The sequence below is a fragment of the Amphiprion ocellaris genome, chromosome 18 (genome assembly GCF_022539595.1).
Source record: "Amphiprion ocellaris isolate individual 3 ecotype Okinawa chromosome 18, ASM2253959v1, whole genome shotgun sequence".
NCBI classification, from domain to species: Eukaryota; Metazoa; Chordata; class Actinopteri; family Pomacentridae; genus Amphiprion; species Amphiprion ocellaris.
Window position 1 is genome coordinate 6031903 of NC_072783.1, and position 26461 is coordinate 6058363.

Below are 26461 nucleotides of genomic sequence, written 5' to 3' on the forward strand. Positions count from 1 at the left end.
TACAGAGACGAAGAAAAAAGTAGCAATAAAATAAGACTGCTCACATCTTGTCAGAGAATCACGCGATTTCCCACTCAAGTATTTAACAAGCTACTGAAAATTTGATGACGGCGCTTCAAATGTGCATCAAACAGAGCGGAACACCCTGTAACTTTCAGTCAGGTGTCTCCTGTAAACTTGGAAGCTGGGAGTCGGGGATGTGTGACTGGATGTCAGAGCTTTTCTCTATGTGTGATTGCTTGGTCCTGGAACAGCAGACGACTTCCCAGCAGCTACATAATTCCAATGAGGGCTTTATGAGTCGTGATCAAGAGCTCATTGGCAATGTGTTCGGTCAATAGTGCCTTCTCTTCTGAGCAGAGCCTCGGCTTATGTGCCGACCCCAGCAAATTGACCCGGAGATTTATACAGCTATTTTCTAAAGGTCCCCATTCGTGGGCCTACAGTCAGGAAGGAGAATTAGTGTTTCAATGGATTTCACTTTCAATTTGAATGCGGAGTGGTTGGAACATGGCCTCGGCTAAGGGGAAGGCCATTGGTAATGAACTCCTTTGTGCTCAGCCACTTAGAGAATCAAATGCTTGAGGCGATGAAGACATTCAGCACTGCAAGAGACATGACTTTCTTCAGCTGCCATAGGTGGTGAATCCTATGGATTTATCCACCCTTTGCTGAAAACCACTCAGAGAGGAAGCCAGTTCAAGTAGCACTGGTGGAAGTCAGTTGTGATCAGTTGGCCTTTGAGGACTATAATAAGCTGTAACTCCATCGAGCTTGCATTGATCCATACATGCAGGTGGAAAGAGTACTGAAAATCTGTACTCTAAGAAGTGACTTAAGGCTAAAAGATGGGAAAAAATGTTATTTACTGATTTAGCTTAACCTCTTAAGTTGCAGACATAATTTTGATGGTTTGCGTTGACATAATGTTGATAATTGTATCAAATTAATATTGTGTGTAATTTACACTCAAATTTCTGCATTAGTTGGTTTTAAACTAGATTCAAGTTAAGGTAACTTGATGAAATCCATTTGATGACTTAACCTTTTACCACTTTGAGGTCAGTATTTTAGGTTCCCTCATCAATTAAACAGTGGACCACTTTTTAAACTGGTGTTCACTATTATGGTAATTAAGTACATAACACTTACACATTCTTTGAAAAGAATGTTGAAATGCAAGCTGGAACTATTTTATTTTCCTGAATAATCAACTTAAAAGTGGTAAGTGAACAATACCTTTGATTGGAGAGGGAAAAACGACTTAGTTTGTTGGTTGAACAAAATATCAGAGTTAGAGTTCTCATAGCTCAACAAGATTGATGCAAACCGTATCATTATTATTTTTTTTGTTGAGCCCAGACATTTTTTTGAATGTGTCGTCAAGTAGGAGCAGTGTTGCATCACCGATGTATCACTCAACAAGTAAAACTACTGGTGTTTAAAAAAAAAGCTAGAGTAAAATAAGTATGCTTCTCAAAAATGAGTAAGTATTAGTTACTTTTTAACCACTGATGTTTAATGCATGATCAAGAGCGACCATTCAATCAAAACAGAAGATCCATGTAGAATTTTTAAATTTCAACTAAGCACATTTCTCTGAAGAATGAGAAATGTCAAATGGATCAAAAAAACAGCATAGTTCACTTTCTGAACCATTTGTTCATTTTCAGAAGGAGCTGATTTTCCCAAGCCTATCTAACTTTGGCCTGTGGTGTTTTGTTTATTTGCCTGTCTGTCATAGTATTTGTAGGCCTATTTGTGACCAAATAGCTGCATTGGTTACAAAAGTCCAAATGAAAGGTTTGGGAATGAATTGAAATTGTTAGCTTACACAATAGAGAACTATAATTTTATGTAAAAGAGAAGATTACACGATCTGAGAGTAAATTACAAACTTGAAAAGACTCAAGTATGAATTCTTTCCTCAAAAAATTACCCGATAAGACTAACAGTAGATAAATTAAAACCTCTTGTGCCAATAACAGAGAAATCAGTGAATCAGTATTGGATTTATGGTCTGTAGACCCTAAATAATATGTGCTAAATTGTATAGCAACTCATGCTGTAGTTGTTGAGTTATTTCATAAGAAAGCCACAACTCTCCACCTCATTATGGCTAAAGTAAAGCAGATAGTAAAACCACTAAGATCTCCCTCTGGGGACAATAATCAGCTACATGAAAGTTGCGTAATAAAAAATATTTATTTGAACTGAAATCCTTCGCATTCATTTTTACTCTATTTGGCCACCTATGCTGTTTAAATATACAGATACATATCAACTGTATTTACTGCAGTAGGGGAAAATACAGTAAAAACAGAATAATTACAAGACTATACTTGATTACTGAAAAGTATGTTAGCTTATTAATGATTTTCTTTCTGAGTGCAACACTAAAATGCTACTAAAGATAAAAACAATTCACAGCATTTTATTTTGAAGCAATAAATTCTTCTTCTTCTCCAGTTTAACTCATCAAAGGGCCTCAGTCAGAAACAGACAGCAATGGTCGAAAAGTGATAATCCTGTTGTGACCTTATCTCCTGGTGACACCCACAGCCCAAGGCAGGGGATGGATGGGTGACATTATAACTCAGTGCTGCCCCTCAGCCAAACTCTTACAAGCTCTCCAGTTCATCCATTAGCAGTCTGACAGTTTAGTGTCACATGGTGGCCCCTTGGAGAAGACGTGAGCTGTCACAGTTCAGAGAATCATGGCCAGCCAGCCGGCGATCATAGCGACGCCCCCAATGGGAGCCACTTTGCGGAGGCCGGGGTCCCCTGTCAGAGCCTGGTGGTACAAAGCACCACAGAACATCCCCATGCCCGCGATCAGGATGGTACCGGCCTGTCGGGAAACAGCATTTTTAATCAGTAAGGTTACAACTGTACAAAGAAGCTTTCAGAGTTACGGTGGAAGAACACAGAAAAGTTTCCCAAATCAAGACATACACATAAATCTATGAATGTGAAGTGGAAATATACAGCCTGCCTCCAGTCACATAACGCCGCAGAAAAGACGCAAACTGAGTTGGGGATGGTGAATCAGCCTGTCCAAACCTTCCAGCAGCCAAGGCCAAATGTTTGCCTCCACTCTGGTTTCAAAGCATCCTTTTAACTCTGACAATGCACCATATTTCATTCAGTGTGGAGCACGGCAACCTTTTCAGCCTCCACATCGCTGTCAGAAAAGCTGAAGTGCCCCTTCAATGACACCTCTCGCCATTTTCCAAGGATTTTTGAAAATTATTTCAAATTGGATGTTATTTAACACTGTTTAAAAAATGCCCATGCACGGAGTGATTCTGAAATTGCCAGTACATTTTCAGTGCATTTAGTGGAATTCACATTCAAACTGCTACCACTTGCTGTGTCAGAAAACTGGGCCATTTAACCATTTACCAACCATTTACCAACACTGTTCTCCATTCAGTTCTGTTTCTGCCATTTTAAAAAGGACCTATTTGATCTCTTTGCTTGCTTGCTAACTAGCTTTCATACATTTTCAACTGCGATTGGTCATGTTCATCAGTTAATATAATAAACATCAGGCTTATACCAATTTACAACCCAATTTGTGCATCGATTTTCCTCTGAAACAAATTCCAAATTAATCTACTCCACCATCTCTGCACATATCCAAGTTCTCCTATTACAGGCCAGCCTAAAATAACATTATAAAACAGGGGAGGTGTGCCAATATGGGGGCTGAAAATACAAATGAAGACGTGCCAGGGGATGTGAGAATATCGGTTTCTTAGGAAATACAGAAGGTGGAAGTTTAAAGTAGCAATCTCTAGATCTGTTTCATAGGGTTGCTGTGCTTGCTGCCACAGAAGAGAAGGAAAGATTCTGTTTTTGTCGTAATACTACAGCATCCTGCATTATTCAAAGCAGAGTTGTGTGAAACTCCACTACAAACACAGAACTAGATAAAGTAATTGTAATCCCAGTGACAGCAGTCTGACAGATCTGTCAGAATCTGTGGATGAATCAAGGAGGCCATAGAGATCAGGAAGCAGACTAGCAGTTCCATGAACCGGGATGAGGGGGCCTTCACCCTCTCGCATACCTGGGATTCCATCCTCCAGAGACCACTGGACGGCGAGGGGCGTGACCGGTCTGACAAACGGTCTGTAAAACCAAATACTTTCCTTACTTAGTTGTCAGTTTAAAAGTAACACTATTCTAAAGGTCTGCCAAATACTTGCGGATTTATGTGCAAGCGAAAATCTACGTCACACATACCCTTGTGGGAAAAGAAAGCATGAATTGGCCTTAATGGTACAGATGGATAACTGGAGATTTAAGCTAGGTATTTGCAGCTCACTCTGTACTTGAAACTAGCATTTGTGAAGTTTGTTTAGGAACTGATAAGCAGAATTAAAATAAAACATAGTAATGATTCTTTTGAAAACTCTGGGAACCCAACCCCGGTAACAGGCTAGGGTCAGTTCACTGTCTGTATATGGGTCATGCCTCAGTAACAATAAAACATCACCACATATGAAGGGAAAGAGGAGTGTTGTCTTATGAGAAAGATAACTGCTTGGTCATGGAACACCTACCGTTGTGTACTTCTTGTGATTTTGTACGGGAACGTCACCACATACAACCAGTGTGTAAAACTGGGCATGCAAGGACTTTAATATAATCTCATCAGTGGTGCTTCATTTGACAAACAGCAGTGATTTCACAGACAGATTGCCACTTTAATATTTAGGCTTAAACTCCACAACATGGGCTGATTCTTCTGCATTTTTCCCCATAACATGTCTTTCCATATTCATTCAAAAGTTTTTAAAAGTGTCCATTGCTGTTTATAAGGCTGAGTTCATTCAAAACAGCATCTTCTGTAATTATGGCCCAAAGGAATACTGCTTCTGTGAGTGAAGACACACAGAAAAGACCAGAGTGACACTAACACACTGGTTCCATTTCAAAGCATACTTAAGTACCTCCATCCCTCAGAGATGGTATTAGGCGTCCATACTCACCACAGCAGGTTTGCCAGAGTGGGCAGCTCCCAGCAGGGCCAGGCTGTGGTAAAAATGGTACTTGTTGGCAGTTTCAAATAGCTGAAAAGGCACATACACAAAAGGCAGAGCTTTCAGAAGTATCCAGCTCTCTCTAATCAGTCTTCAGCTCAATCAAACATTTTCTGGAAAGGCCTGAAAAGGGCTAGTATTATGGAGTGTGAATGGATTATAAGAGGAGACGTAATGAGCCACTAATGTAGAAGGGCCGCTATCAGACACCTATTACACCATTTTCATCAATTAGGGCAAGTTCTCTAATGACACAAGGGACAGATCTTACTCTGAAAGAGAAACCTTTTACTATTTTTTGAGGTTAAGAAAGTTTCCAGATCAATAGTGCAATTCAACAAGTGAGAAAAAATGATCTTTTAGCAACTTTTTAGCTTGCTGTGAGTGAATAAGTGTTTCTACAGTGACTTTAAATCAAGATGATGATCAGCAGCAAGTTCACTCAAGCAGAAAATGTTTTTAGAGATGTATCAAAAGTTGTAAACAGCCTCCTGCACACTGTCGAACCTGCAAAAATACTTTTATGTGCAGCACTTTGGTGCTAAACCTTCAACAGTTTCCAGAATCACACAACAATCTAGTAAAGTAAAACACTATGTAAAGCAGCAGTCGTCCATGTATCTCCACAGCCTTTACTTTAAATAGATAAATTACTATACAATTAATGCATAAAAAGCAACATATGGGGAAATTGGTTTCTAAATTTACACTGATGTCTTTTTTTGCAAAATATCATTTAAAAATGCCCTGCACATTTTATATGTTTTGTAAGACATAATAGCAGATATTCAGATGAAAAAGTAGACTTTTCGAGCGCTCTTGAAGCTGCTTTTCTATCATAATGGTTCATATTATGCTATGTAAGTACATGTCTCCCTCAAGTGGGAGGTAACGAGTTTGGGTTTAGAAAATTCGTCTTTTTTGTGAATTACTTTACATTTTTCACTTGTGCAAACTGCAACTCTTTCATGTTTACAAACTTCTAAATTAGTCAGCTCTCTCATGTGCCAATATTGAATAGCCAATACTAGTGCTGTAATATCCTGTGATGTAATAGCAATCTTTAGGGTATTGAGATGTAGCACTTATCCAACACTGGTCATTCAGCAAGACTACTGCCCTTTTCTCTACTGGTTCTCTTCACATCAGATGTTAATTTCTTACTTATGGCCATTATTTCTATTATTTATTACCTAGCTCTGGACTCTCTGACAGTCAGCAGCCTCTGAATTATAAAACTGTGGTCTGTCAAATCCACGGGAGTAAATGTTTTCAAACTCTTCAGTTTGAAAACTACTTTTTACAACCAATACTTGTGACATTAAAATAAAGTGTTTTTTCAGGCAGGTAATAAATTCAGTTACAAAAACTCTTCTAAATATTATTGCCCTGTATTTATAGGCATATTCTTTCATAATTCCAGTTGTATTCAGGTCGCCATCCTTACACAAAATCTAGAATCATGCTTTCTTTCACTTCCCATGTAAATACATTCCTCTGGGTTCACCTTCAAATGTAACCTGCAAGATTTTGGGGGTGTCGCTTTATAGTTATCAAAACATTTAATATAAATGGTTTGGGGAGTCAGACAGCCGATATCAATGTGCAAAGACTTTCTTAATATTGAAACAGCATCAAAAAAACATCAACAGAATTTCTTCTATTTACATACCACTCTCTGGTAGTCATCTGGGTCACTGTTTTTGAAACCTAAAAGGAAAAAAATATGGAACAGAAAAAATGAAATGGTGCAGTATGGAAATTAAATGTAACATATAATCACATATGAACTAAATATGACACAGGGTGATGATAAGTTTAATGACTTCCCATGAGTCCTGCACACATCATTTTAATAACTATTTCTTTATGGATCACAAATCCTCTGAAGCCATGAGGCTTCCAGTAGTTCTTGTGAAACCAGGAAAATGGTTCTACAAGATAACGGCTATAGACTGGTGCGGCTCTTATTCAGTCCTGATTCTTTCGCCTTATGTTAATTTTAAAAATTAGATCCTTCACATCCGTTAGTGCTTCTTTTTTCCATTTTGACATCTGAAATATGCTCTACGTGGGTACTACTCAAGTTTCCCTTTAGTTGGTTCAAAATGCTGCTGCCAAGATTATCATCGGTTCAAGAAAACATGATCATATATGGTCATTGTTGCACCTTCTGCATCAACTGGAAGTAAATTTCATCCTCTGTTCGAGTCTATTAGTATGCACAGAACAAAATTTATGTCCACTCTACAACAGCAGTAGTGTTCATGTGGTGAAAACACAAGTGCAGACCTACTGCACATGAACAAAACCAGTCCTTCAACAAAAAAAATAGTATGAAAACAATGACATGGCAGTTTTATCAAGGCGTAACATTCAAAATTTTGCTGTTTTCAAAAACTGCTAAGCCCCTACACCTATCTATGTTAGGTATCTACAAACTCCTTATAAGCCTGGGTGTTGTGGTTCAGTGAGCCCTAATATCAGCAGATATATAGTGGTTTTGGTTGTTTCCAGAGCCCGACTGGTGATTAAGGCCAGTGTTATAACAGGCACTGGGCATCTGAAATGATATTGATAGCCTTGAATCAATTCATCTGTCCTTCTGATCATTCTTTAAAACCTTTCAAAATAAGACAATATCACTGATACATATATTTTGTTTCTTCTGTGTTATTCCACCAGCAGATCTAATTGGCACTCCAACATTTTGTGAGCACAGCCGTTAGAGCAGTGGTAGCCAACACGGTGCCCGCGGGCACCTGGTTGCCTGCAGAGACCATGTGAGTTGCCCGCAACACATGCTCTGAAAATAACACTAGTCACCATGAAATTCCTTACAAAAATTATAGTTGCTGTTCTTTTTAAATCAAAAATACTTACATTAATGCAGATTTGAAATTACAATATTTATTATAATTTATTTATTTATTTATTTATTTATTTATTTATTTTTTTAAAACAAAAATGTCTTCGGTGTAAATGAACTGTGACCTTGTCGGAGTCAAAGTTTACTGCGCATGTCAAACCACCACGTCATTCTTTGCTGAAGCTTCCGGGCGCAGACACTTTGGGAAGCTAGATGTGGTTTTTACCCCCAAAACTTGACAAGAGAAGTGAAAGAGAAAACACTATTTTCACGATGACTGGGAGGAAGAGTTCTTTTTCATGACAGTGAAAGGTAAAAGTCTGTGTCCTATTTGCGGGGCGACTATTGCATCGGCAAAGTGGCACAATGTGCAGAGACACTACTTTAGCCGCTACAAAGCTTCCATGCTAACTAGCCACCTGGTATCACATAGACTGTATGCGCACTACGGACAGGAAAAGCCAGGACTTAAAGGCAGCTTTGGCATCTACTACGCGGCGAAAAGTTTCTTCGTGGAGAAAAATGTACCATTAGAAAAGTTTGTTTTAGTGACGACGGACAGGGCTCCTCCATGACGGGTCGCCATGCAGGCTTCATTGTACGATGCAGAGGTGATCCAGACTTCCCAACATTCCTACATTACCACTGCATCATTCACCAGCAGGACATATGTATGTACAAAAGTGGCCGGATTTGATCATGTGATGACTCGTGTCGTGAAGATCATAAATGGCTCCAAAGCCAAACAACCAGGACATTGAAGGTGCTGCTGGAGGAGCTGTCAGCTGAACATGGTGACCTGTTACTACACACAGAAACCCCATGGATCAGCAGGGGAACAGTTTTGCAGCGTTTTTTGTCACTGTTGGCCGAAATCAAAGAGTTGATGCAATCCAAAGGGGAAGACACCTTGCTGCTTGAGGACACTGAGTGGATTCTTGCCCTTGCATTTTTAACGGACATCACTGGGAAACTGAACCATCTGAACTGTGAGCTGCAAGGTAAAGGTAAGACATGATAAGCTCTGCAATGCCAGGCTTCCCACTAACACACATTTACAGACAAAGAAAGAGGTAACATGTTGTCATTCAAAACACCGTGCCATTACACAAAAATGTGAAAAATAATTTGTTGAAAACATGTAATGATTTGTTGTTATGATCTGTTAAAAATGTTGCAATGCTGGTGAAAAATGCTGGTGATTAGTACTAATGTGATAGGATTCATTTCAAAATGTGAAAGAGTTGATTTTTTTTCTTACATAACTGATAATTTGTACAAACATGGGACAGAGTTCATGAATTGTTCAAAAATGTTACAAAGGTGGTAGTTTGTACAAATGAAGCATGGTTTGATGACAGTTAATCATTTCCTAAAAATGCTAGAAGTGACAATTTGTACAGAAATGTAACTGGTGTGATTTTGAACAAAATGCTGCAAATATGCTGATTCATACAAAACTGCCAAGTTTCAGACATGGGATACCTCTGACTTTTAAATAATGGAACAAATTTCCATATATATGTGTGTGTGTGTGTGTGTGTGTGTTTCATACCGTCATTGTTGTGGAAATCGTTGTTCATAATTATTGTAAGGAATAATTAACATAAATGTGATCAGTCTTTTTACATATTATTTTCATTATTATTATTATTGTTTAAAGATGATGGCGCAAGTTTGCTATTGAGGAAGTTTGTATCAAACGAGGTGCCCTTCGTACTACTCAGTACCCTTGAAGTTGCTCTCAGGTTCAAAAAGGTTGGTGACTCCTGCGTTAGAGGGTTCGTCATTGTTGCTATCCGATGGCAACTGGCCGGCTAATTCAAGGCAAAGCTTGAAGGACGTGGATGTGAAGTTTTTTAAATCGAAAAAAGATGAAAACTATGAGATAGAGGCTGCAGAGGAAGAGTTATCTCTTTGTAGATAAGCTGTCATGTCATTAGGCCAAACATGAAGAGGGATTTTGGTGTTGTTTTATTAGCAACACAGACAGCAAATTTATTATATATTTGAGGTATTGTATTATGCCATTTTAGTCTCCTACTGGACTATTTAAATGCTCAATCACCCAAATTACTATTAAACAAACCTATTCTATGATGCACCAATCTCAGTCCAGCTGGTAGTTTAAACTGGTGACCGTGGTGTAGCTCAGTGATTGTATAGTGCTGTTGCCACAAGGCGGATCATGTATGAAAAATTCAATTTCCAAAGCACACATTGACACATGATTACAGCTGTAAATCAACACAGATAAGACTAATTAAAAAGCAAACAACTGGTCTAGCTAGACAGCACGCACTGTGGTATTAATGTGGAAGTAGAATGACCTTAGTATTGGATTAATTTAGTAACTGTGTACTTATCAGGGTGAAATATGCCTCTAATGTTTCAAGATCTTAACTCTAGTATGTTTCCCATTCACCTACCATGACACTCTGGGGAGGCGGGTCACCTTCATTACGAAATTGTGTATTTTAGGGACATAACGCGCTGCCTGGTAGTTAGTTAGGAAGCCGAATTAAAGATTAGCCTGTAAAAGATTATCAACAGTCAACATATTGGTAGTTTAGCTTTAGGTAGCCGCGCGGTAAGTAGCCGAACTTTAAATTGCCATATTTTGATATGGAGTCTGGAGAAGGTAAACGCTAGCATGCTAGTCCTCCCTGACTCCGTTCACTATTTTGCTGAATTAGAAAGTTACGGAGAGTAAGCTAATGTTTACGCCTACCATGAGCTCCGTACGCCCCAGCTGCCACCGCCGAGGCCCCGGACAGAGCCGCTAACCTTCGGACCACAACAGAAGCGTTCATGTTGCGTAGCTGCGTTTATCCAACAACCGGAAGACGAGTAACCGTAATGTTGCGTTCACGAACTTTTTATACCTTCGGTGCTCTGAAATCGCTTCTTACGGACCATTAGCTACCTATGAGTTAGCTATAGCATTATAAAGTAACAACAACAAGGCTAAAACAGAACACATATGCCAAAATGCTAGCAAAAGATATTAAACAATTACTTTAACTAATATGACACTTCGCTTCGCATTAATTTGAGTTTCGACAAAGGTCTCGCTTCTTGGCTACTTGTGCGAGAGCTCCGTGTGTTCTCCTAATTACGACACTCCCGTGAGCTCCTGAACGCCGCACCGCTGTTGTATGGAGCCGCGCTCGTTCCAGGGCTTCCAGCTTCCGGGCACATCTGCTTGGGAGACTTGAACCAAAATGGCGACTGTCGTGCCACAGTTTCAGCCCCACGGGGCAAATTTCAGAACTCCACCGAGCAGATCTGACTGACATGACACTTGAGCAGTCATTGTTATGCCTTTAGGTTTCCTGTTTGAGGCCGTGCATGTGAGCGTAGGCTCTTCATGCTCCTATTGATGGTCACTGTTGACTTTCACAGCTTTTATGTAGAATTGCAGAGCAGAATTGCAGAGTAAACATTCAAAAGCAGTTCTTTTTTGTTGCTAAATCTGATCCTGTTGTAGCTACACTTGATGCACATTGACCTTCACTGTGCAAAACGCAAAGGAAATTTAACATTCTTATGTTTCACTTCTTGTTGAGTTGAGGACCTCCCATCTAAAATGCATTAGTCAAGGCAGGGCTGAGTTATAGTATTGTGATGCATTCGTATAAATAATTAATTTTCTCCACAGAGAGGTTGCTTGAGCTTTAGAGACGAGTTTATGCTGCCTCTTTTTCAGAATCACCAAACCGCCACATTACACCGAACGATAAACTTAACGGTGCGGAGGGTGCATTCTGTGCAACGCTTTGTAATTTATCTGCATATTTTTGGAAACGCCGGTGAATTTCTGTGCTTTGGAAAATTACCCGTTATGTTTGATGCATTTTCCTGCCTGGTGAATGTGTTGTGGACTAATTCTGATGTTACCCTTTGATGTAAACACACTAATCCCTGTAGAGATCCTGCCAAAAGGGGGAGCTGTATTGCTTTCTCATGTGCCAAAGTTTGTGGATGGATGAAGTGCGCGCATGTGTGTGTGTGTGTGTGTGTGTGTGTGTGTGTGTGTGTGTGTGTGTGTGTGCTTGCACAGAGGGGGCAGGGGGACTTCTTCCAATTATCATTTTGAAATTGCACAGGGTCACACTGCATTACTGGAGTCGCTAAACCGCAGTTTCCGCCGAGCCTCGTCCTTAGCTGACTTTGACACAGCATTAACACAATGCATACAATTAACACATTTTAATGACCATGTAGCTAATTAAAAATAGGCCTTACGAGTCAGAAGCTGTCATCATCAACTGTGAACTGAACCTGAGCAGGGCTCCGCCATCCGTCACATACGCTCATGCACATTTGGACCTCCTGTTGGCATGATTTGCAGCACCGCCTGCATGTATGCGGAAGGATGTTTGCTTACTTTGCACACAGTCCAATCACACACAGGTCATTTCCATTCTGGCCCGTGGTAGAAGGAGCGGCAAGGACAACAATAAAGTATGGCTTTACATCTTGTTCCCGCAGACAAGCAGCAAATTATCTCTAAGTCCCAGCAGCACGGCGCTGTGAGGTTCCTCCAAGAGCCAACATCCATCTCACTTCAGCCGAGCCGCCTGCCTGTCCTCTCTTCTGCTCTCCGGTGACCGCTTCAGTCTTCGCCAGTCCTCGCAGTGTTTGAGCAGAAGTGTGTGCCATGTAGTGTGTCTGATCTCCTTGGATTGGTCGCCCCTGGGCTGTACTTATCGTGATGGAGCTCCTGTCCGAGGACACATCCAGCCCTCACAACGACCACAAACAGTCAAGCAGAACATTATTTGCTTTACGGGGAAATGGAGAGGCCTCACTGGAAAAAAAGCCCCTCTCAAAACAAGAAAAAAAACTTGTTTCAAGGAAATTTTACCTTGAAATAAGTGAAAAAAATCTGCCAATAGAACAATTGAAAAATGGCTCGGTAAGATTTCTTGAAATAAGATATGATATTTAGAATATTGAGATCTTAATATTAGCTGGGGAAAACTGTCTTAAAATAAGCCAGACATGCTTAAAAAAATAGCAGTTTTTCACCTCAAAAATAGAATTTTGCTTTCATGTAACCTCCTAACTTGAAATGTATTAAACTTATTCTGAGTTTTCTTGTAAAATACAACTCAAAACAAGATAATTTCAAGATTGTTTGACTCTTAACAAGATATTTAAGATGCATTGTCTTAAAACCAAGTCCCTTCATCTTGCTGAAATGTCACTTGTTAAGTGAATTTATCTTAAGTGGGATGAGACATTTTGACTAAAAATAAGACAAATAGACTTGCAAAGATTTTGAGTTTTTGCAGTGCACTTACTCCAAAATGTAGCCTGCACATTGACATGATAATAGTGCAGCCCCTTTTCTTGCAGCTGCATGACAATGACAAAGAAGGATTCTTTCATCCAGAAAGAAAACAAGAATTGCCGCAACAATGTGCCATCCATTTCCACATTTAAAAACACCTGGGAATCTCTCGTTCCTCTCCAGCTTAATGTACTGCCAGTGGGGTTGTTCTTGAAAATCCAATTTTGTGTTCTTGTTAGCGAGATATATCTGGTGGTAATGCATCTTTGCTCTCCAAAGAATTCAAGGCAAATAAAGCAGGAGGCAGGCTGTCTCGTCAACATAAAAATAAAAATCCTGCTTTGTTTTGCTAGTTGCAGGTGGAGGCGAGACCACCGAAGATTATTATCAAGAAATAACTCTGAATGATTGCTCTCTGCGTCGTGATGCTGTTTGAAATGTCACAAGTGTCATCCTCCACTGTCACGAGTTTCTCTTGTCTGAAAGTGAAAAAAAAAACAAACATCAAAAACAGCACGGCTACCCCTGCAAGCAAAAAATCCTCTTTTTTTCTGGAGCCGAAAAGCTTCGCCTGCTGAGTGGCGTGCTTCCCTCCCTCCCCTCCCCACGATAAGGAGATCTTAGAAAGAGCCCAACGTTTCTGAAATTCTCCATTAACCTTGATTGTTTTTGATGGTTGCCGGCCTTCGCTGTCTTCAGTTCACTTGAGAAGCTGCAACCATGGCCAATTATCTATCTGTTGGGGCGCTTTCATGTCTGCGAGATGTTTAGTCGCAAATGTCCGTATTGTGGCCTGGTGGTCACAGCTTTTCATGCTCGGCTCTGTCACTAGTCCATGTCATTTCATCCCTTTCAGCAAAGAGGAAAGAATGGAGGGGGAGAGAGAGAGAGGCAGGGGGAGGCAAAGAGAGATAGAAGAGACAAGCCTGTCGAGGTGACATTTTGTCTGGTTGTCCGGGCTATTGTGTGCTGGGGGAGACAGCACCAGTCACTGCCATTACATGGCTAGCGGGAAGTGAACACACCACACACCCTGGACCCAAACAGCCTCAGGTACACACAAACACACACAAACACAGGAAATTACTGTTCCGTGGCAAAAAACAAAAAGTTCATTTTCCTGTCTGGCTGGTGGTGTTGCAGGTTGTTACAATCAAAAACACAACCAAGCTTCTTAATGTCTGGTTTGTCAGTTTTGTGCACACACACACACACACAAAAAACAAACACTCAGTCATGCACAAGCTTGAAATCTCAAATATCCACACACACACATGCTCAGAGTCTGCAGTTGCAGCAGGCTCCCCACTCCCGAAACGAGCCATAATTAGCACGCTCGTTACCTCATCTGCATCTCTCCTTCAAAGGAGATCGATGCAAATGGATAGGATTTCGCCACCGGCAGAATTAGGCCAAAAAAATATTCTAGCTGGGGAGACTTGGTTACAAGCAAGGCAATAGTTGGTTTCATCGCAGGGAATAAGTTTATTTTCTATGCCCCCCCCTCTCCCTCCCCCCTCCTCCTTCCTGTGCTGAGAACATAATAGAATCCAAACGGAAGGCTTTCATTTACTCTCATGTCAAATCAAGTTGTGTTTAATCGGTACCAGCCCTCCTGGGTATCACAAAACCCTGAGCTCTGAGGGAGAATGCAGTTTCATTTGGAAAAGGCAACGCTTACACATTTGTTCTGCTAACAAGTATTGGCTTTGCAGTCTTATCCTGAAATATCTTATTCCTCAGTGCCATCAGGCTCAATTGTTATCCAAGAACTATTATAAAACTCCTGAATAAGCAACACGGTTCCACTGGGTGACCATGTTCTTTATTTACCACACAACACTGGCGCCGTTTCAATCACATCCTATATACAGTACGCTGTCCTGCTGCTGTAAATATTATCTGGCACAATAATGGTGTGTTAATAGCAGCCCTGAAATAGTCTCCCAACAAGTGCAGTGTTTTCTTCTGTTTTAGTCACATTTAATAGAAACTACAATGGCCAGCTAATTCAGAAAATCACGTGTGCAGTACAGACTTGGAGCTGAGAGCCACAGCTCAATATCAGGAGACAGACCAGTGTATTTTTCAGAATTTGTCTTTAGAACAAGGTTAAAAGTCAACACCAAAGTCACAAGGCCTGCATCCTCATTTGTTAAAGTATTTATTGTCTTGTGTGGTTTGTTTTGTGGCTGCTCTCAGGGGAACTTTTTCAGGTTTATTTACTTTTTAGAGCTGCTTCTGCTGACACAAAACTGTCTCAGCCATAAGCAAAGCAGGGGAAAAGTTCTGCTGTTGGCTGCAAGAGTGAACTTAAGAGCCTTCATGCACTCCAGACCCTCTGAGGAACTTTATTTTTAACATCACTGCAACAATAGGGAAATCCAGAGTGCAATTATGCGGCTAATGTGGCTAACATTACGATTAGCTTTAACTGTGTGGGGTCCAGTTCAGAGCTCTGTGATAACTGTAACACTGTGGGACAGTCAAAGATGGCGGACACTCTACAGGAGCATTTTGACACCAATAAACAAGAACTAGGCAGATTACTGTTCGTTTTTCTTGTTGTGTCTCAATGCAGCCTCAACTCATCTGGTGTTTACATGTTTTTGCTTCTCTCCGACTCTCTGTGCTCACATAAATTTCCCTAAAAGGTGGTCTTGTTTACATAATTTTTTATTTATGTTGCGGACAAAGGAAAGAGTATGAAATAGTGGCTAAAACTCGGCTCAACCACATGCTACCTAGCAGGAAGTTCAGAGCTGTAGCCTTATAGCCAGAACATTTTTGACAAACTCACCATGTTCAGAAATGAAAACCAACTGCTGTGCTGTAAATTCTGCAATAGTTCCATGCAAAATGATCCCTTAGAGAGAAAATTAGAAGCATTAGAAAGTCTCAGTCTGATATTTTTCTCCGTGCTGTCAAACACAGATGTGGAGAGAGTTTTCTTCCTGAAGGAAAAAGCCACAGACTCTAAAAAATCCTTTTTGCAAAAACATGAGTTATGTAGTCATGATAAAATGAACCAGTTTTAATCATCTATGCATTTAGATATTGAATTTATTGTAAAAATGACAAAACAGAACACTGTTTAGTATATGGCACAACGAGAGATTACAAGTCTAATATACACTACCAGTCATAAGTTTGGACTAATCCTGGCTGAGCATTGCTTTTGCTCTGCTGTATTCCAGAAGCCACCCACTCCCTTCTTCTTAACATCACAGATAGAAGCTGAGATTCTTGTATCTCATATTCCTCAACTTCCGCCTGCTGCAGTATTTTGAGTTTTCATATTCAGTCTATATTTACAGCCTGAAGATCCTCCTAACAACATGATCCTCTGTACTTTCATTGACCTCCTGAAACCTGCAGAAAAACATCCTTGTCTAAAAGGCTGTAATGTCGTGTGTCATTTTTCCATCAATAAAACCAGTGATCGGTGACTGACTCCTGCTGGAGGCTTCGTCCGGTCAGCAGCCAGGTCTTCACGTCTCCAGCAGGTAACTTGATCCTTTTGCTTTATGAGCTTAAACTGCCCCGGCATCATTTTCTACATCACAGATTCACTACAGTTTGAATCAGCTCACACCAACACTTCCAGCTGTCCCCTGCTGTCCTGCTGCCATAATAATCCACTATTACATCAAATTACCTCATAGCTGGAAAAAAGCCTTTACAAACGCACTATCAAGACGACAGACGATTGCTGTTTCAATGGTACTAAAACAATATGCATAAGCCCGAATCTCATTTACTTTACTTTTCCCCTTGTTTCAGGCGGCATTTCTTTTCCGTTCGTTTCTGTCAGTTGTGTAATCCATCACAGACAACATGAAGCCTGCAGTGATTTTTGTCAGAGTTACATTCTTTTGATGGGACAATGCAGTGCAGCCCTTTTGACCCTGCCAGCTCTGGAACTGCATTACCACCATAAATGCAACATGCACAAATCCACATAACATGTGTTTTTTTTTAACCTTTCAGTTCAAACTGTGTAGAAGGCCGCTTATGTAACTCCTTTACATAAAGACGGTGGAATATCTGACCCCAACAGTTACGGACTCGTGCTTAAATGATCATGATTTGCAAGAAAAATCAAAAATCCTTGAATTTCAAACAAATAATCAGCTTCAATCTTTTCTCAGCACACTATACTTGTTACTGCCGCTGCTCTTGTTTCCAGTGATATTAAGTTTCTGGATTGAAGGAAACACTGTGCAGCTTTTTATTGATCTTTCAAACGCATTCAACGCAGTCGATCGTACGTTGATTTAAAAATGCCTCACTGTGTCAGATTTGATGAAAATGTTTGTAAGTGGTGTCAGAGTTTCAAGACACAGCAGTGTGTGGCTAATGGGAATGTTAAATCTGAATTGATACATTTCTTTTGTGGCAAAATGAGCAAAATACATCCTCTTGTTAACCTGCCACCCCCTCTGTCCAGCCACTAGCAGGAGGTGTTTATTAGCCTCTTCATGCAAGATTTATTTTTACTTTTAAATCAGCTAATTAAGAAATTTGTTTCAAAATTACATGCAATATTAAGTGGATGCAATTACCAACATTATTATGTCAACCCAACACTTGAAAAATAATGTTTGCAACTTGAAAATTTGATCAAAATCATTAAGCTAGATTTCTTTTTATCTTGCAACTATGTATTTGATTAAGTGGAGGAAGCAGGTTCTTTAAGTTAGTTTTTGGTGTGTATGTGTGTGTGTGTGTGTGTGTGTGTGTGTGTGTGCAGAGACCAGGAGGACGGCCAGTGGGATTGTCTACACCAGCAGGATCCAGCAGGAGGCGCTGCAGGACTCAGACTGTAGGTTCAGACTCACCTGAGCAGGTGACAGCAGCAGCAGCAGGTGCTGATCTGTGTGTGTTTACCTGGACAGGTGAGGCTCCTGCAGCAAAGAAGACCAGACCTGATGACTGACAGCTGATGTTCCTTCTCCTGGAACGGTTCTGATGTTCTGTGAGGTTCTTTAGTTTAATAAAGTTCTGATGATTCAACATCAGCTGTTAAGATTCATTTAATACACACAAAACATCCACAAAGACACAAAACATCCACAAAGTGTAAAGATGTTGCGCAACCAAAGGAAAACAGACACTGGTTCACAGTAAAATATTTTATTTTGAAATCAGTCTGCAGTAGAAACGCTGCCCTCTGATTGGTTAGCCCGAAAGCATCAAAAATGTCAGTTTCCATTCAGTCAGATTAAAGTAGAAATATAAAACTCTGCTCATAAAAATAGAAATGTACAAACGGGACTCTTTAACGCCTCGTTATGCTTTAATTTAAAAACATTCAGTCCCTTTAAACCCCGTTAATACTCTACTGATCCTGAACAACCGATTGGCTTATTTTTCCTGAACGCATCACAGATTTAATCTTCATTAAAATAACAGTAATAGCCCTTTAGTAGGAGACAGTGAACGCGTCACTGATTATTGATTAGCTTCTGTCAAACTACACACAACACCATTAAACTAAACACTGGAGTGTCCCTGAACACATCATGGAGGTAAACAGACAGGACAGGTGATCTACAGACCAGGTAGGAACAATCAGCTGGTGATTGGTCCTCTCTGTGGGCGTGGTTGTGATGACATCATCCAGCAGTACTAGAGAAACACCTGATTGGATGGCTGTCAGGAGGAGGAGCCTCTTCAGTGACCCATGATGTGGTTAATGTGACCCTGAAACAACAAACACACCTGAGACCGACAGCCAATCACAGAGTAGCGTGTGGGGTCACATGGTGAAGGGGTCCAGTCTTACCGGTTCTCCTCCGAGGCAGCGGGGACAGCAGAGCAGTGCTGGTCTGGGCTGGACCACCTGCACACACACACAGGTTACCATAGCAACAGCAGCATCATGTCCACAGGTGACATACAGTACAGGTGTGAGACTACAGTACAGGCGTGTAACTACAGTACAGGTGTGACTGCAGGTGGATGTTCTGATAGATCAGGGATCAGCTGATTATCAGCATTCTTTTAATCATATCTTGTTTTTTTCTAAACAATAAAATAAATTCTGTCACTCTGTGGGCATGCCCAAAGCTCTATGATTGGCTAGAAATCACCACTCACAGCCAATCAATAAGCGCAGCAGGTTAGCATGTTAGCAGATGGTACCAGCTGCAGCTGATGTTCTAATAAACACCACAATGTTCCACAGTTTCCCCTGGAAACAATGCGAGGCTAATGCTAACACAGAGTTTAGTGACCCTTAGCCTTTGGCTAAACGCTAGCTGTAGCAGTGTGGCTAACACTATTTGTAGCAGCATAGCTAACGCTATGTGTAGCAGCGTAGCTAATGCTACTTGTAGCAGCATAGCAGTGTAGCTAATGCTAGCTTTAGCAGTGTGGCTAACACTATCTGTAGCAGCACAGCTAACACTATTTGTAGCAGCATAGCTAACGTTATGTGTAGCAGCATAGCTAACGCTACCTGTAGCAGCACAGCAGTGTAGCTAACACTATCTGTAGCAGCGTAGCTAACATTATTTGTAGCAGCATAGCAGTGTAGCTAATGCTAGCTGTAGCAGTGTAGCTAACACTAGCTGTAGCAGTGTAGCCAATGCTAGCTGTAGCAGTGTAGCTAACGCTAGCTGTAGTAGCATAGCAGTGTAGCTAATGCTAGCTCTAGCAGTGTAGCTAAAGCTAGCTGTAGTAGCATAACATATTTCTAACGTCAAATTAACTTTAACTCAATCAGAAACTGAACTAGATGCACAAACATCAACACAGATCAGGACATTAGCTGCTTTTACGGTGGCTACTGCTAAGCTAATGGCGAGCTACAGGTAACTATAGGTAGCTCCAGTTAGCTTCAGGTAGCTCCAGTTAACCTCAGGTAACTACAGATAACTATAGGTAGCTACAGTTAGCCTCAGGTAACTACAGCTAACTACAGGTAGCTACAATTAGCCTGAGGTAGCTACAGCTGCTGGTAACCCTAACCCTAACTCTCTGCCTCCACTTCAAACAGGACAACCTAAAGAATGTCATCATGACGACCAACACATACCTGCTGTCCCAGGTGCTGATTGGCTACAGGAAAACTGTGGGACGTCTCCATTGGACATTGAGACACCTGAAGCTCCGCCTCCAAACACATCCGCTTCTGTAAGCAGATATCATCAACATCATCAGTGACTGATTAACTGATCAGCTGACTGACCTGATCATTGACTAACCAACAGAGTGATTGATGAGCTGCATTCAGGTGATTATTGGTGATCACATCCTGTTGGTGGATCATTAAACGGAGGCGTTGCTGTGGAAACGGATGGTTTTATTGCTCTGATTGGTCGGTTTATGAGGCTGTTTGTCAGACTTTGTTCTGAACTTTGTCTCAATAACTTTGATTATTAATGCTGTAAAACTCACACATATGACCAAAGAGACATGTATGACCAAATGAACACACCAGAGAATTAAAGTTTCACCTCATCAACACTGAACATAATGAAGGGTTCTAAACAGAACAGTTCACATTAATGCAGTGATAATCTTCCTAATGAGAACATGATAGAACCCAAAATATCAACATTTATCTATAGAGTTAAAACAGAATTTATCTCTTCTGTCCTCTGGTACTACTAGTACTACTATAGCAGAAGTACTACTAATTCTACTATATATTAGTACTACTATAGCAGAAGTACTACTAATTCTACTATATATTAGTACTACTATAGTAGAAGTACTACTAGTTCTACTATATATTAGTATTTCTATAGTAGAAGTACTACTAGTTCTACTACATATTAATACTACTAGTACTAGTAGTTCTAATATAGTAATACTACACTAGAACTAGTAGTAGTTCTAATATCTATTAGTACTACTAGTACTTCTAATATACTAGTAGTTACTGAAGTTTCATTTCAGCGTTTGAATATTCAGGAATCAGTAAAAACTGAGGAACCTTAAAGAACTCTGCGGAACCCTATAGAACCCTGATCATTGCAGGATGATCTCTCTCTCTCCACTTCTCTGCTCATAAATCTTAGAAACTTGATATTCTAAATCACATACAGCAGCAGTACTCGGATACTCCGTTACTTCGTTACTGACCGGGGAGCAGCTCCAGGACTCCTGCGGATCCAGACTTCTCTTTTTCAGCAGGTTAGCGCACTGCATGCTAACGGCTAGCCCAGCTAACGGCTAACGGTCAGAGAGGGTTAGGGAGGCTAGCTGTTAGCCTGCTAGCAGTTAGCCTGCTAGCTGTTAGCTGCTCAGCTTCCCGCTCACACGGATTGAATCCCACCGGTTAACGGAGCCGTTCACTGTTTAACTCCCCGCTAACCGACTGCTGCTGCCGTCCGTCCACCGACCTTCTGCTGACCGGCAGCGTCGAGTTCACGGCACTTCCGGTACGAGACACACGTGCCTCTTCACAGTAAAAGCCCCGACGGTTCCTTCAGTTTCAAATCAGGTGACTGCTGTAACAGAGGAACAGGTTTTAGTTTAGCTTCTATCAGACATCAGGAGAAACACGTCTAATCACATTTTCTGAGCAACTATCTGCTGAGACACAGTTTATTTGCTGTTTTCATGTTCTGATCCAGACCTGGATGTAGAAGAAGAGAAGAACTCTTAAACAGAATGATGAAGAAAAGAGCAGACCTTCAGCTACAGATACTCACCATCACTCCTTCACTCCATTTCCCACTGTAATATACAGCTCTTTCATCTCTTGTTATGTGCTGATGCCTGCTAGACCCCCTGATTCAGGTCTCTGTGTTCTGTTATTTTATCTTATGTCTTTGAATAGCAGCTACACACTAATGAACCTGGTGGCTCCATCTAGCTCCTGCCAATCCTCTGATCCGTCCTCTGATGTTCTGTACAACATGTTTCACTAACCTTCACAGACTCATATAGGAAAAGAAACACCAATAAACACCCCTACAGCGAACCTCCAAGGACCAGGAGGGACATTTCAACAAGAATAATCAGCTGTTAGTTAGAACATTCAGCTCATCAGAACCTGCAGTGGTTCTAAAGTTTTGCCTCTTATCTGTTGATGAAGCCCAGAAGATGATGACAGTTCAGATGAAGGAGATCCAGGAGAACCTGTTCCTCTAACAGACTCACTGTTTATTAATGATGAACTCACTGGAACATCAGAGTCAGTTATCATCCAAATGTTACTCCGTTGTCTCATTTTATTTCAGATTTCTAGTTTTTGTTCATTTTTCATCCATCTGTCCCTCATATAAATCTCATTTAAATAGTTTGAATTCTGATTAAATGTGTGTCTTATAAAAGAGATTCTTCATCTCAGTGAGCCATCTCACGGTCAAAATCTGCTCACTTTTCATTTTACTACTATTAAAAGCAACACATTGACTAAAAAAAAACAACAAAAAAACCCAAAAAAACCCCACTAAAACATCCTGTTGAGTTTTCTTTTATTTTAAAGCCCGCTTAACTGAACCGGAAGTCTTATTTTAGTTTCTTTCACTTTTTCCAGTTCAAACTGTGTGATGTCAGAGCCGAGCGAGCCAATCAGAGTGAGATCTGGAGGCTTCCGGTCCAAGCAGCTGAATGAAACGCAGTGACGGTGTGTGAGCGGCAGGGGGCAGCAGACTGTAAGTAATCTGAAATGTGATCAATTTCTGGTGAAGCTTCTGATTCAGAGCTGATCAGACATCGATCATCTGTTGTTTTAATAGTTTTAATCTCTAACATTTTAATTCCTCAGATAATTTCACATCATTGATAACTTCAGTGTCTGAAACCGAAACTGATGAGTCACATAAAACACATACATATATAAATATAAAAATAGATAGACATATGTTTATATAAATATATAAATTAGTGGTGGGACACGATTAAAAATTTTTATTAATTAATTACAGGCTTTGTAATTAATTAATCGAAATGAATCACAATTTTGTCAAACAGCCATATTTGACACAACAGATAATTATTTTCAATTCAAATAAATTTTGGTTGACAGTTGAATCAATGAATAGACATTTACGTGTGTATAATTTAAATTTTATAAAATTAATACAATTTTAAAATGGGACATAAAGAAAATGAAGTGATTTTGATGATTTAAGGCCTAGATTTGGTTCAGTTTTCCCACTGTATGGCAAATAACATAAACATAAGTAGTTCAAGGAGCTTCAGAAAGTTGAAAATCCACAGATTCATTCTGTTTCATAGTTTCTGGGTTTGATAAATAGTGTCATTTTGATGGTTCTTTTTTTTAAGGAATATACATTTTTATTTATAGACAAAAATATTTTTCATGAACTAAAAGTTTATAATTAAGTTATTAAAGAGACATTCTTGTAGTTTAACTTATTACTTTGCCGAGGCTCCGCCTCTTTGGCAGTGTAAAAACTTAAACCACAAAACTATTTGTTTCATTTCTATTTATCTGCATTTTTCATCTGTCTGCTACATTCACAGATTACTGCAAACTCAAAATGCAATTGTAACGATTATATTCTACATTGTACGACTTTTTGTAAACTAAATCACTTTCAGTGCCTTCTAAAGTGGTCTATTATGGGATGGCTACACCGTTAACCGTTAGCAGGACTGTCGTAGCTAACGTTAGCTCTGGTGCTAACAGCAACATGTTTTACATTGAAGTGATGTCGTCGGCTTTAAGTACTGCAGTGATCAGAAAACTCTTTGTTGCAGAATTTGCACACAACCAGGCTTTTATCCAAGCTGCCATCGGGAAGATTTTTAAGAGAAAACTTTCTGCCCAACAAGCTCAATGAGTCTCATCTTCCTTCAGTGTTCACCAGACCTCCTTGTGGACTGTGTATCTTCTTCACTGCAGACCATAGACCGTATGCTGCAGATTTTAGGTTCATTACCGCCCCCTACTGGTCTGGAGTGTTCATCAGTGTTACCGGTGTGCCACAAATTAGGGAACTGAGAAAGGTGCAATAAAAATGCGTTAACTTATTTAACACGTTACTTCTTCTGTAATTAATTAATCGAAATTAACGTGTTAAAATCCCAGCCCTAATATAAATACATCTGTAAAACTGGTAGCAGGAAGGATAATGGATGGATGAAGGAAGGATGATGGATGGATGATGGATGAAGGATGGATGGATGACGGATGGATGATAGATGGATGAATGAAGGATGGATGATGGATGGATGAATGAAGGATGGATGATGGATGAATGAAGGATTGATGGATGATGGATGAAGGATGGATGGATGATGGATGGATGATGGATGGATGAATGAAGGATGGATGAATGGAGGATGGATGATGGTTGAATGAAGGATGGATGGATGGATGGATAGATGGATGATGGTAGATGGATGGATGGATGGATGGATGGAGATGGATGCATGAAGGATGGATGAAGAATGGATGAAGGGTGGATGATGGATGGATGAAGGATGGATGACGGTCAGATGTGGTTTTTCTCTGAAGTTCCGTTAAACGACTGGAATCTGTTTTGAGCAAACGGAGCGAAAGAACAGCAGAAAGTGGAGTCTGATGATGATGAAGGAGGATGAAGGTCAGCCGAGTGCTAAACGCTGTTCTGGTCGTCCCTCAGGTCCTCCACACCTCCGTCCTCCGTCCTCCGTCTGACTCGCTTCACATCGTCTTCATGTTCAGGATTCTGAGCGGAAAATCAGTTTCCCTGAAGACCTGAAGAACACGGAGCTGCTGCACCTCCTGCTGCTGGAGAACCGCCGTTAACTCTTCACCTGCTGACTGGGACAGGACCGGGACAGGACCTGGAGAGGACAGGGACAGAACCTGGACAGGACCAGGACAGACCCAGGAGAGAACCAGGACAGAACCAGGATAGAAGCAGGACAGGACTAGGACAGGACCGGAACAGGACCTGGACAGGACAGGACAGGACAGGACAGGACAGGGACAGGGACAGGGACAGGACCCGGAAAAGACCGGGGCAGGACCTGGACAGGAACAGGACAGGATTTGGAGAGGACCGGGACAGAACCGGGACAGAACTCAAAAAATCTTCTAAATCCATTAAAATCCTGATTTAAAGGTTTCAAACTGCAAAAATATTTTGGTAATTTAATATCATTTACAGTGTAGTAAGGTTAATTCCACCCTAAATACTATGTTCTGTCCAAGTACTAGTAGTTCTAAAAGTTTGTTCCATCTTAAATACTACATTCTGTCCATGTACTACTAGTTCTAAAGGTTTGTTCCACCTTAAATACTACATTCTGTCCATGTACTACTAGTTCTAAATGTTTGTTCCACCTTAAATACTACATTCTGTCCATGTACTACTAGTATTTAAAGGTTTTGCTGCTACATCCTGAGCCTCTGATGGTTCCTGGACGTTCCTTCTTGTTTTTTCTGAACCTTCTCACCTCAGATCAGATCATTACTTTAGCACCTGGTCCTGGTCCACTGGTCAGACGTGAATCTGTGTTTCGTGGTTCTAAGCAGCTGATGTTTCATTAACGACAACACACTGAAACATTTTGTGTTCCATCTGTTCTTGAGTTGCCGTCGGCGTGGAAACGTCTCGGCAGGGAACTGTGGCAGAAAAAAAAGAACCCAACATGAAGCGTGATGTCACATTAAAGAGACTACGTTCTGCTTCTTTGTTCTCCGTTCTGTCCCATAAGTTCTTCATGAGGCCAAACAACGGACCCGGTTCTGAACACATCAGCAGCAGAACAACGCGTTTGTTCTTCCTTCAGGCAGCAGGAACACAAACCGGGTTCTACAGCAGAGCTCTACTGGCCCACGTTCTCAGCAGAACCCGTCCAGGTCATCATCTGGAGAACACACAACGCAGAGTTCAGTTCAGACGAGCTTCAAGTGGTTCCACAACCAGAACCATCAAAAGTTAAAGAAGTCCAAATAACGAGGCTCTGGTTCTGGTTCTGTTCTTAAAACACACACACACACACACACACACACACACACACACACACACACACACACACACACACACACACACACACACACACACACACACACACACACACACACATTCTCAGGTTCACTCCCTCCATTAATTGGTTCCCTCGGCAACCGCTCAGATGAAATATTAACTTTAACGGCCTTTTACACTTTTATTGATTTTAGTTTGACTGACAGCTGTGTGTGTGTGTGTGTTTGTGTGTGTGTGTGTGTGTGTGTGTGTGTGTGTGATCCCTGAATTCAACCAATCAGAGGCTGGCCGGTCTGATGGGACAGGTGTGTCTTTAGGATGCAGAATGTAACTGAAA

At 40.7% G+C, this 26461-nt stretch overlaps 1 protein-coding gene and 1 long non-coding RNA gene across 3 annotated transcripts; one reads left to right on the plus strand and one right to left on the minus strand.

Moving 5' to 3' along the window:
* Positions 1–2186: 2186 nt before the first annotated feature.
* LOC129347214 (transmembrane protein 256-like) lies at positions 2187–10801 on the minus strand. Of its 2 annotated transcripts, XM_055004182.1 has the most exons (5): positions 10652–10801; positions 6724–6761; positions 5001–5081; positions 4076–4137; positions 2723–2851 (listed from the first exon to the last, which is right to left on the minus strand). In XM_055004182.1, exons 1-5 carry the CDS (start codon positions 10731–10733, stop codon positions 2836–2838), a joined length of 279 nt encoding a protein of 92 aa, XP_054860157.1. In that variant the 5' UTR covers positions 10734–10801; the 3' UTR covers positions 2723–2835. The 2 variants fall into 2 exon arrangements, with proteins under 2 accessions (XP_054860156.1, XP_054860157.1); XM_055004181.1 differs by lacking the exon at positions 4076–4137 and having other exon boundaries at positions 2187–2851; positions 10652–10793.
* A 7167-nt stretch (positions 10802–17968) lies between these two features.
* Positions 17969–18240, plus strand: LOC129347347 (uncharacterized). Its single transcript, XR_008599409.1, has 2 exons — positions 17969–18044; positions 18118–18240. It is a non-coding gene; the product is annotated as an uncharacterized LOC129347347 (long non-coding RNA).
* Positions 18241–26461: the final 8221 nt, after the last annotated feature.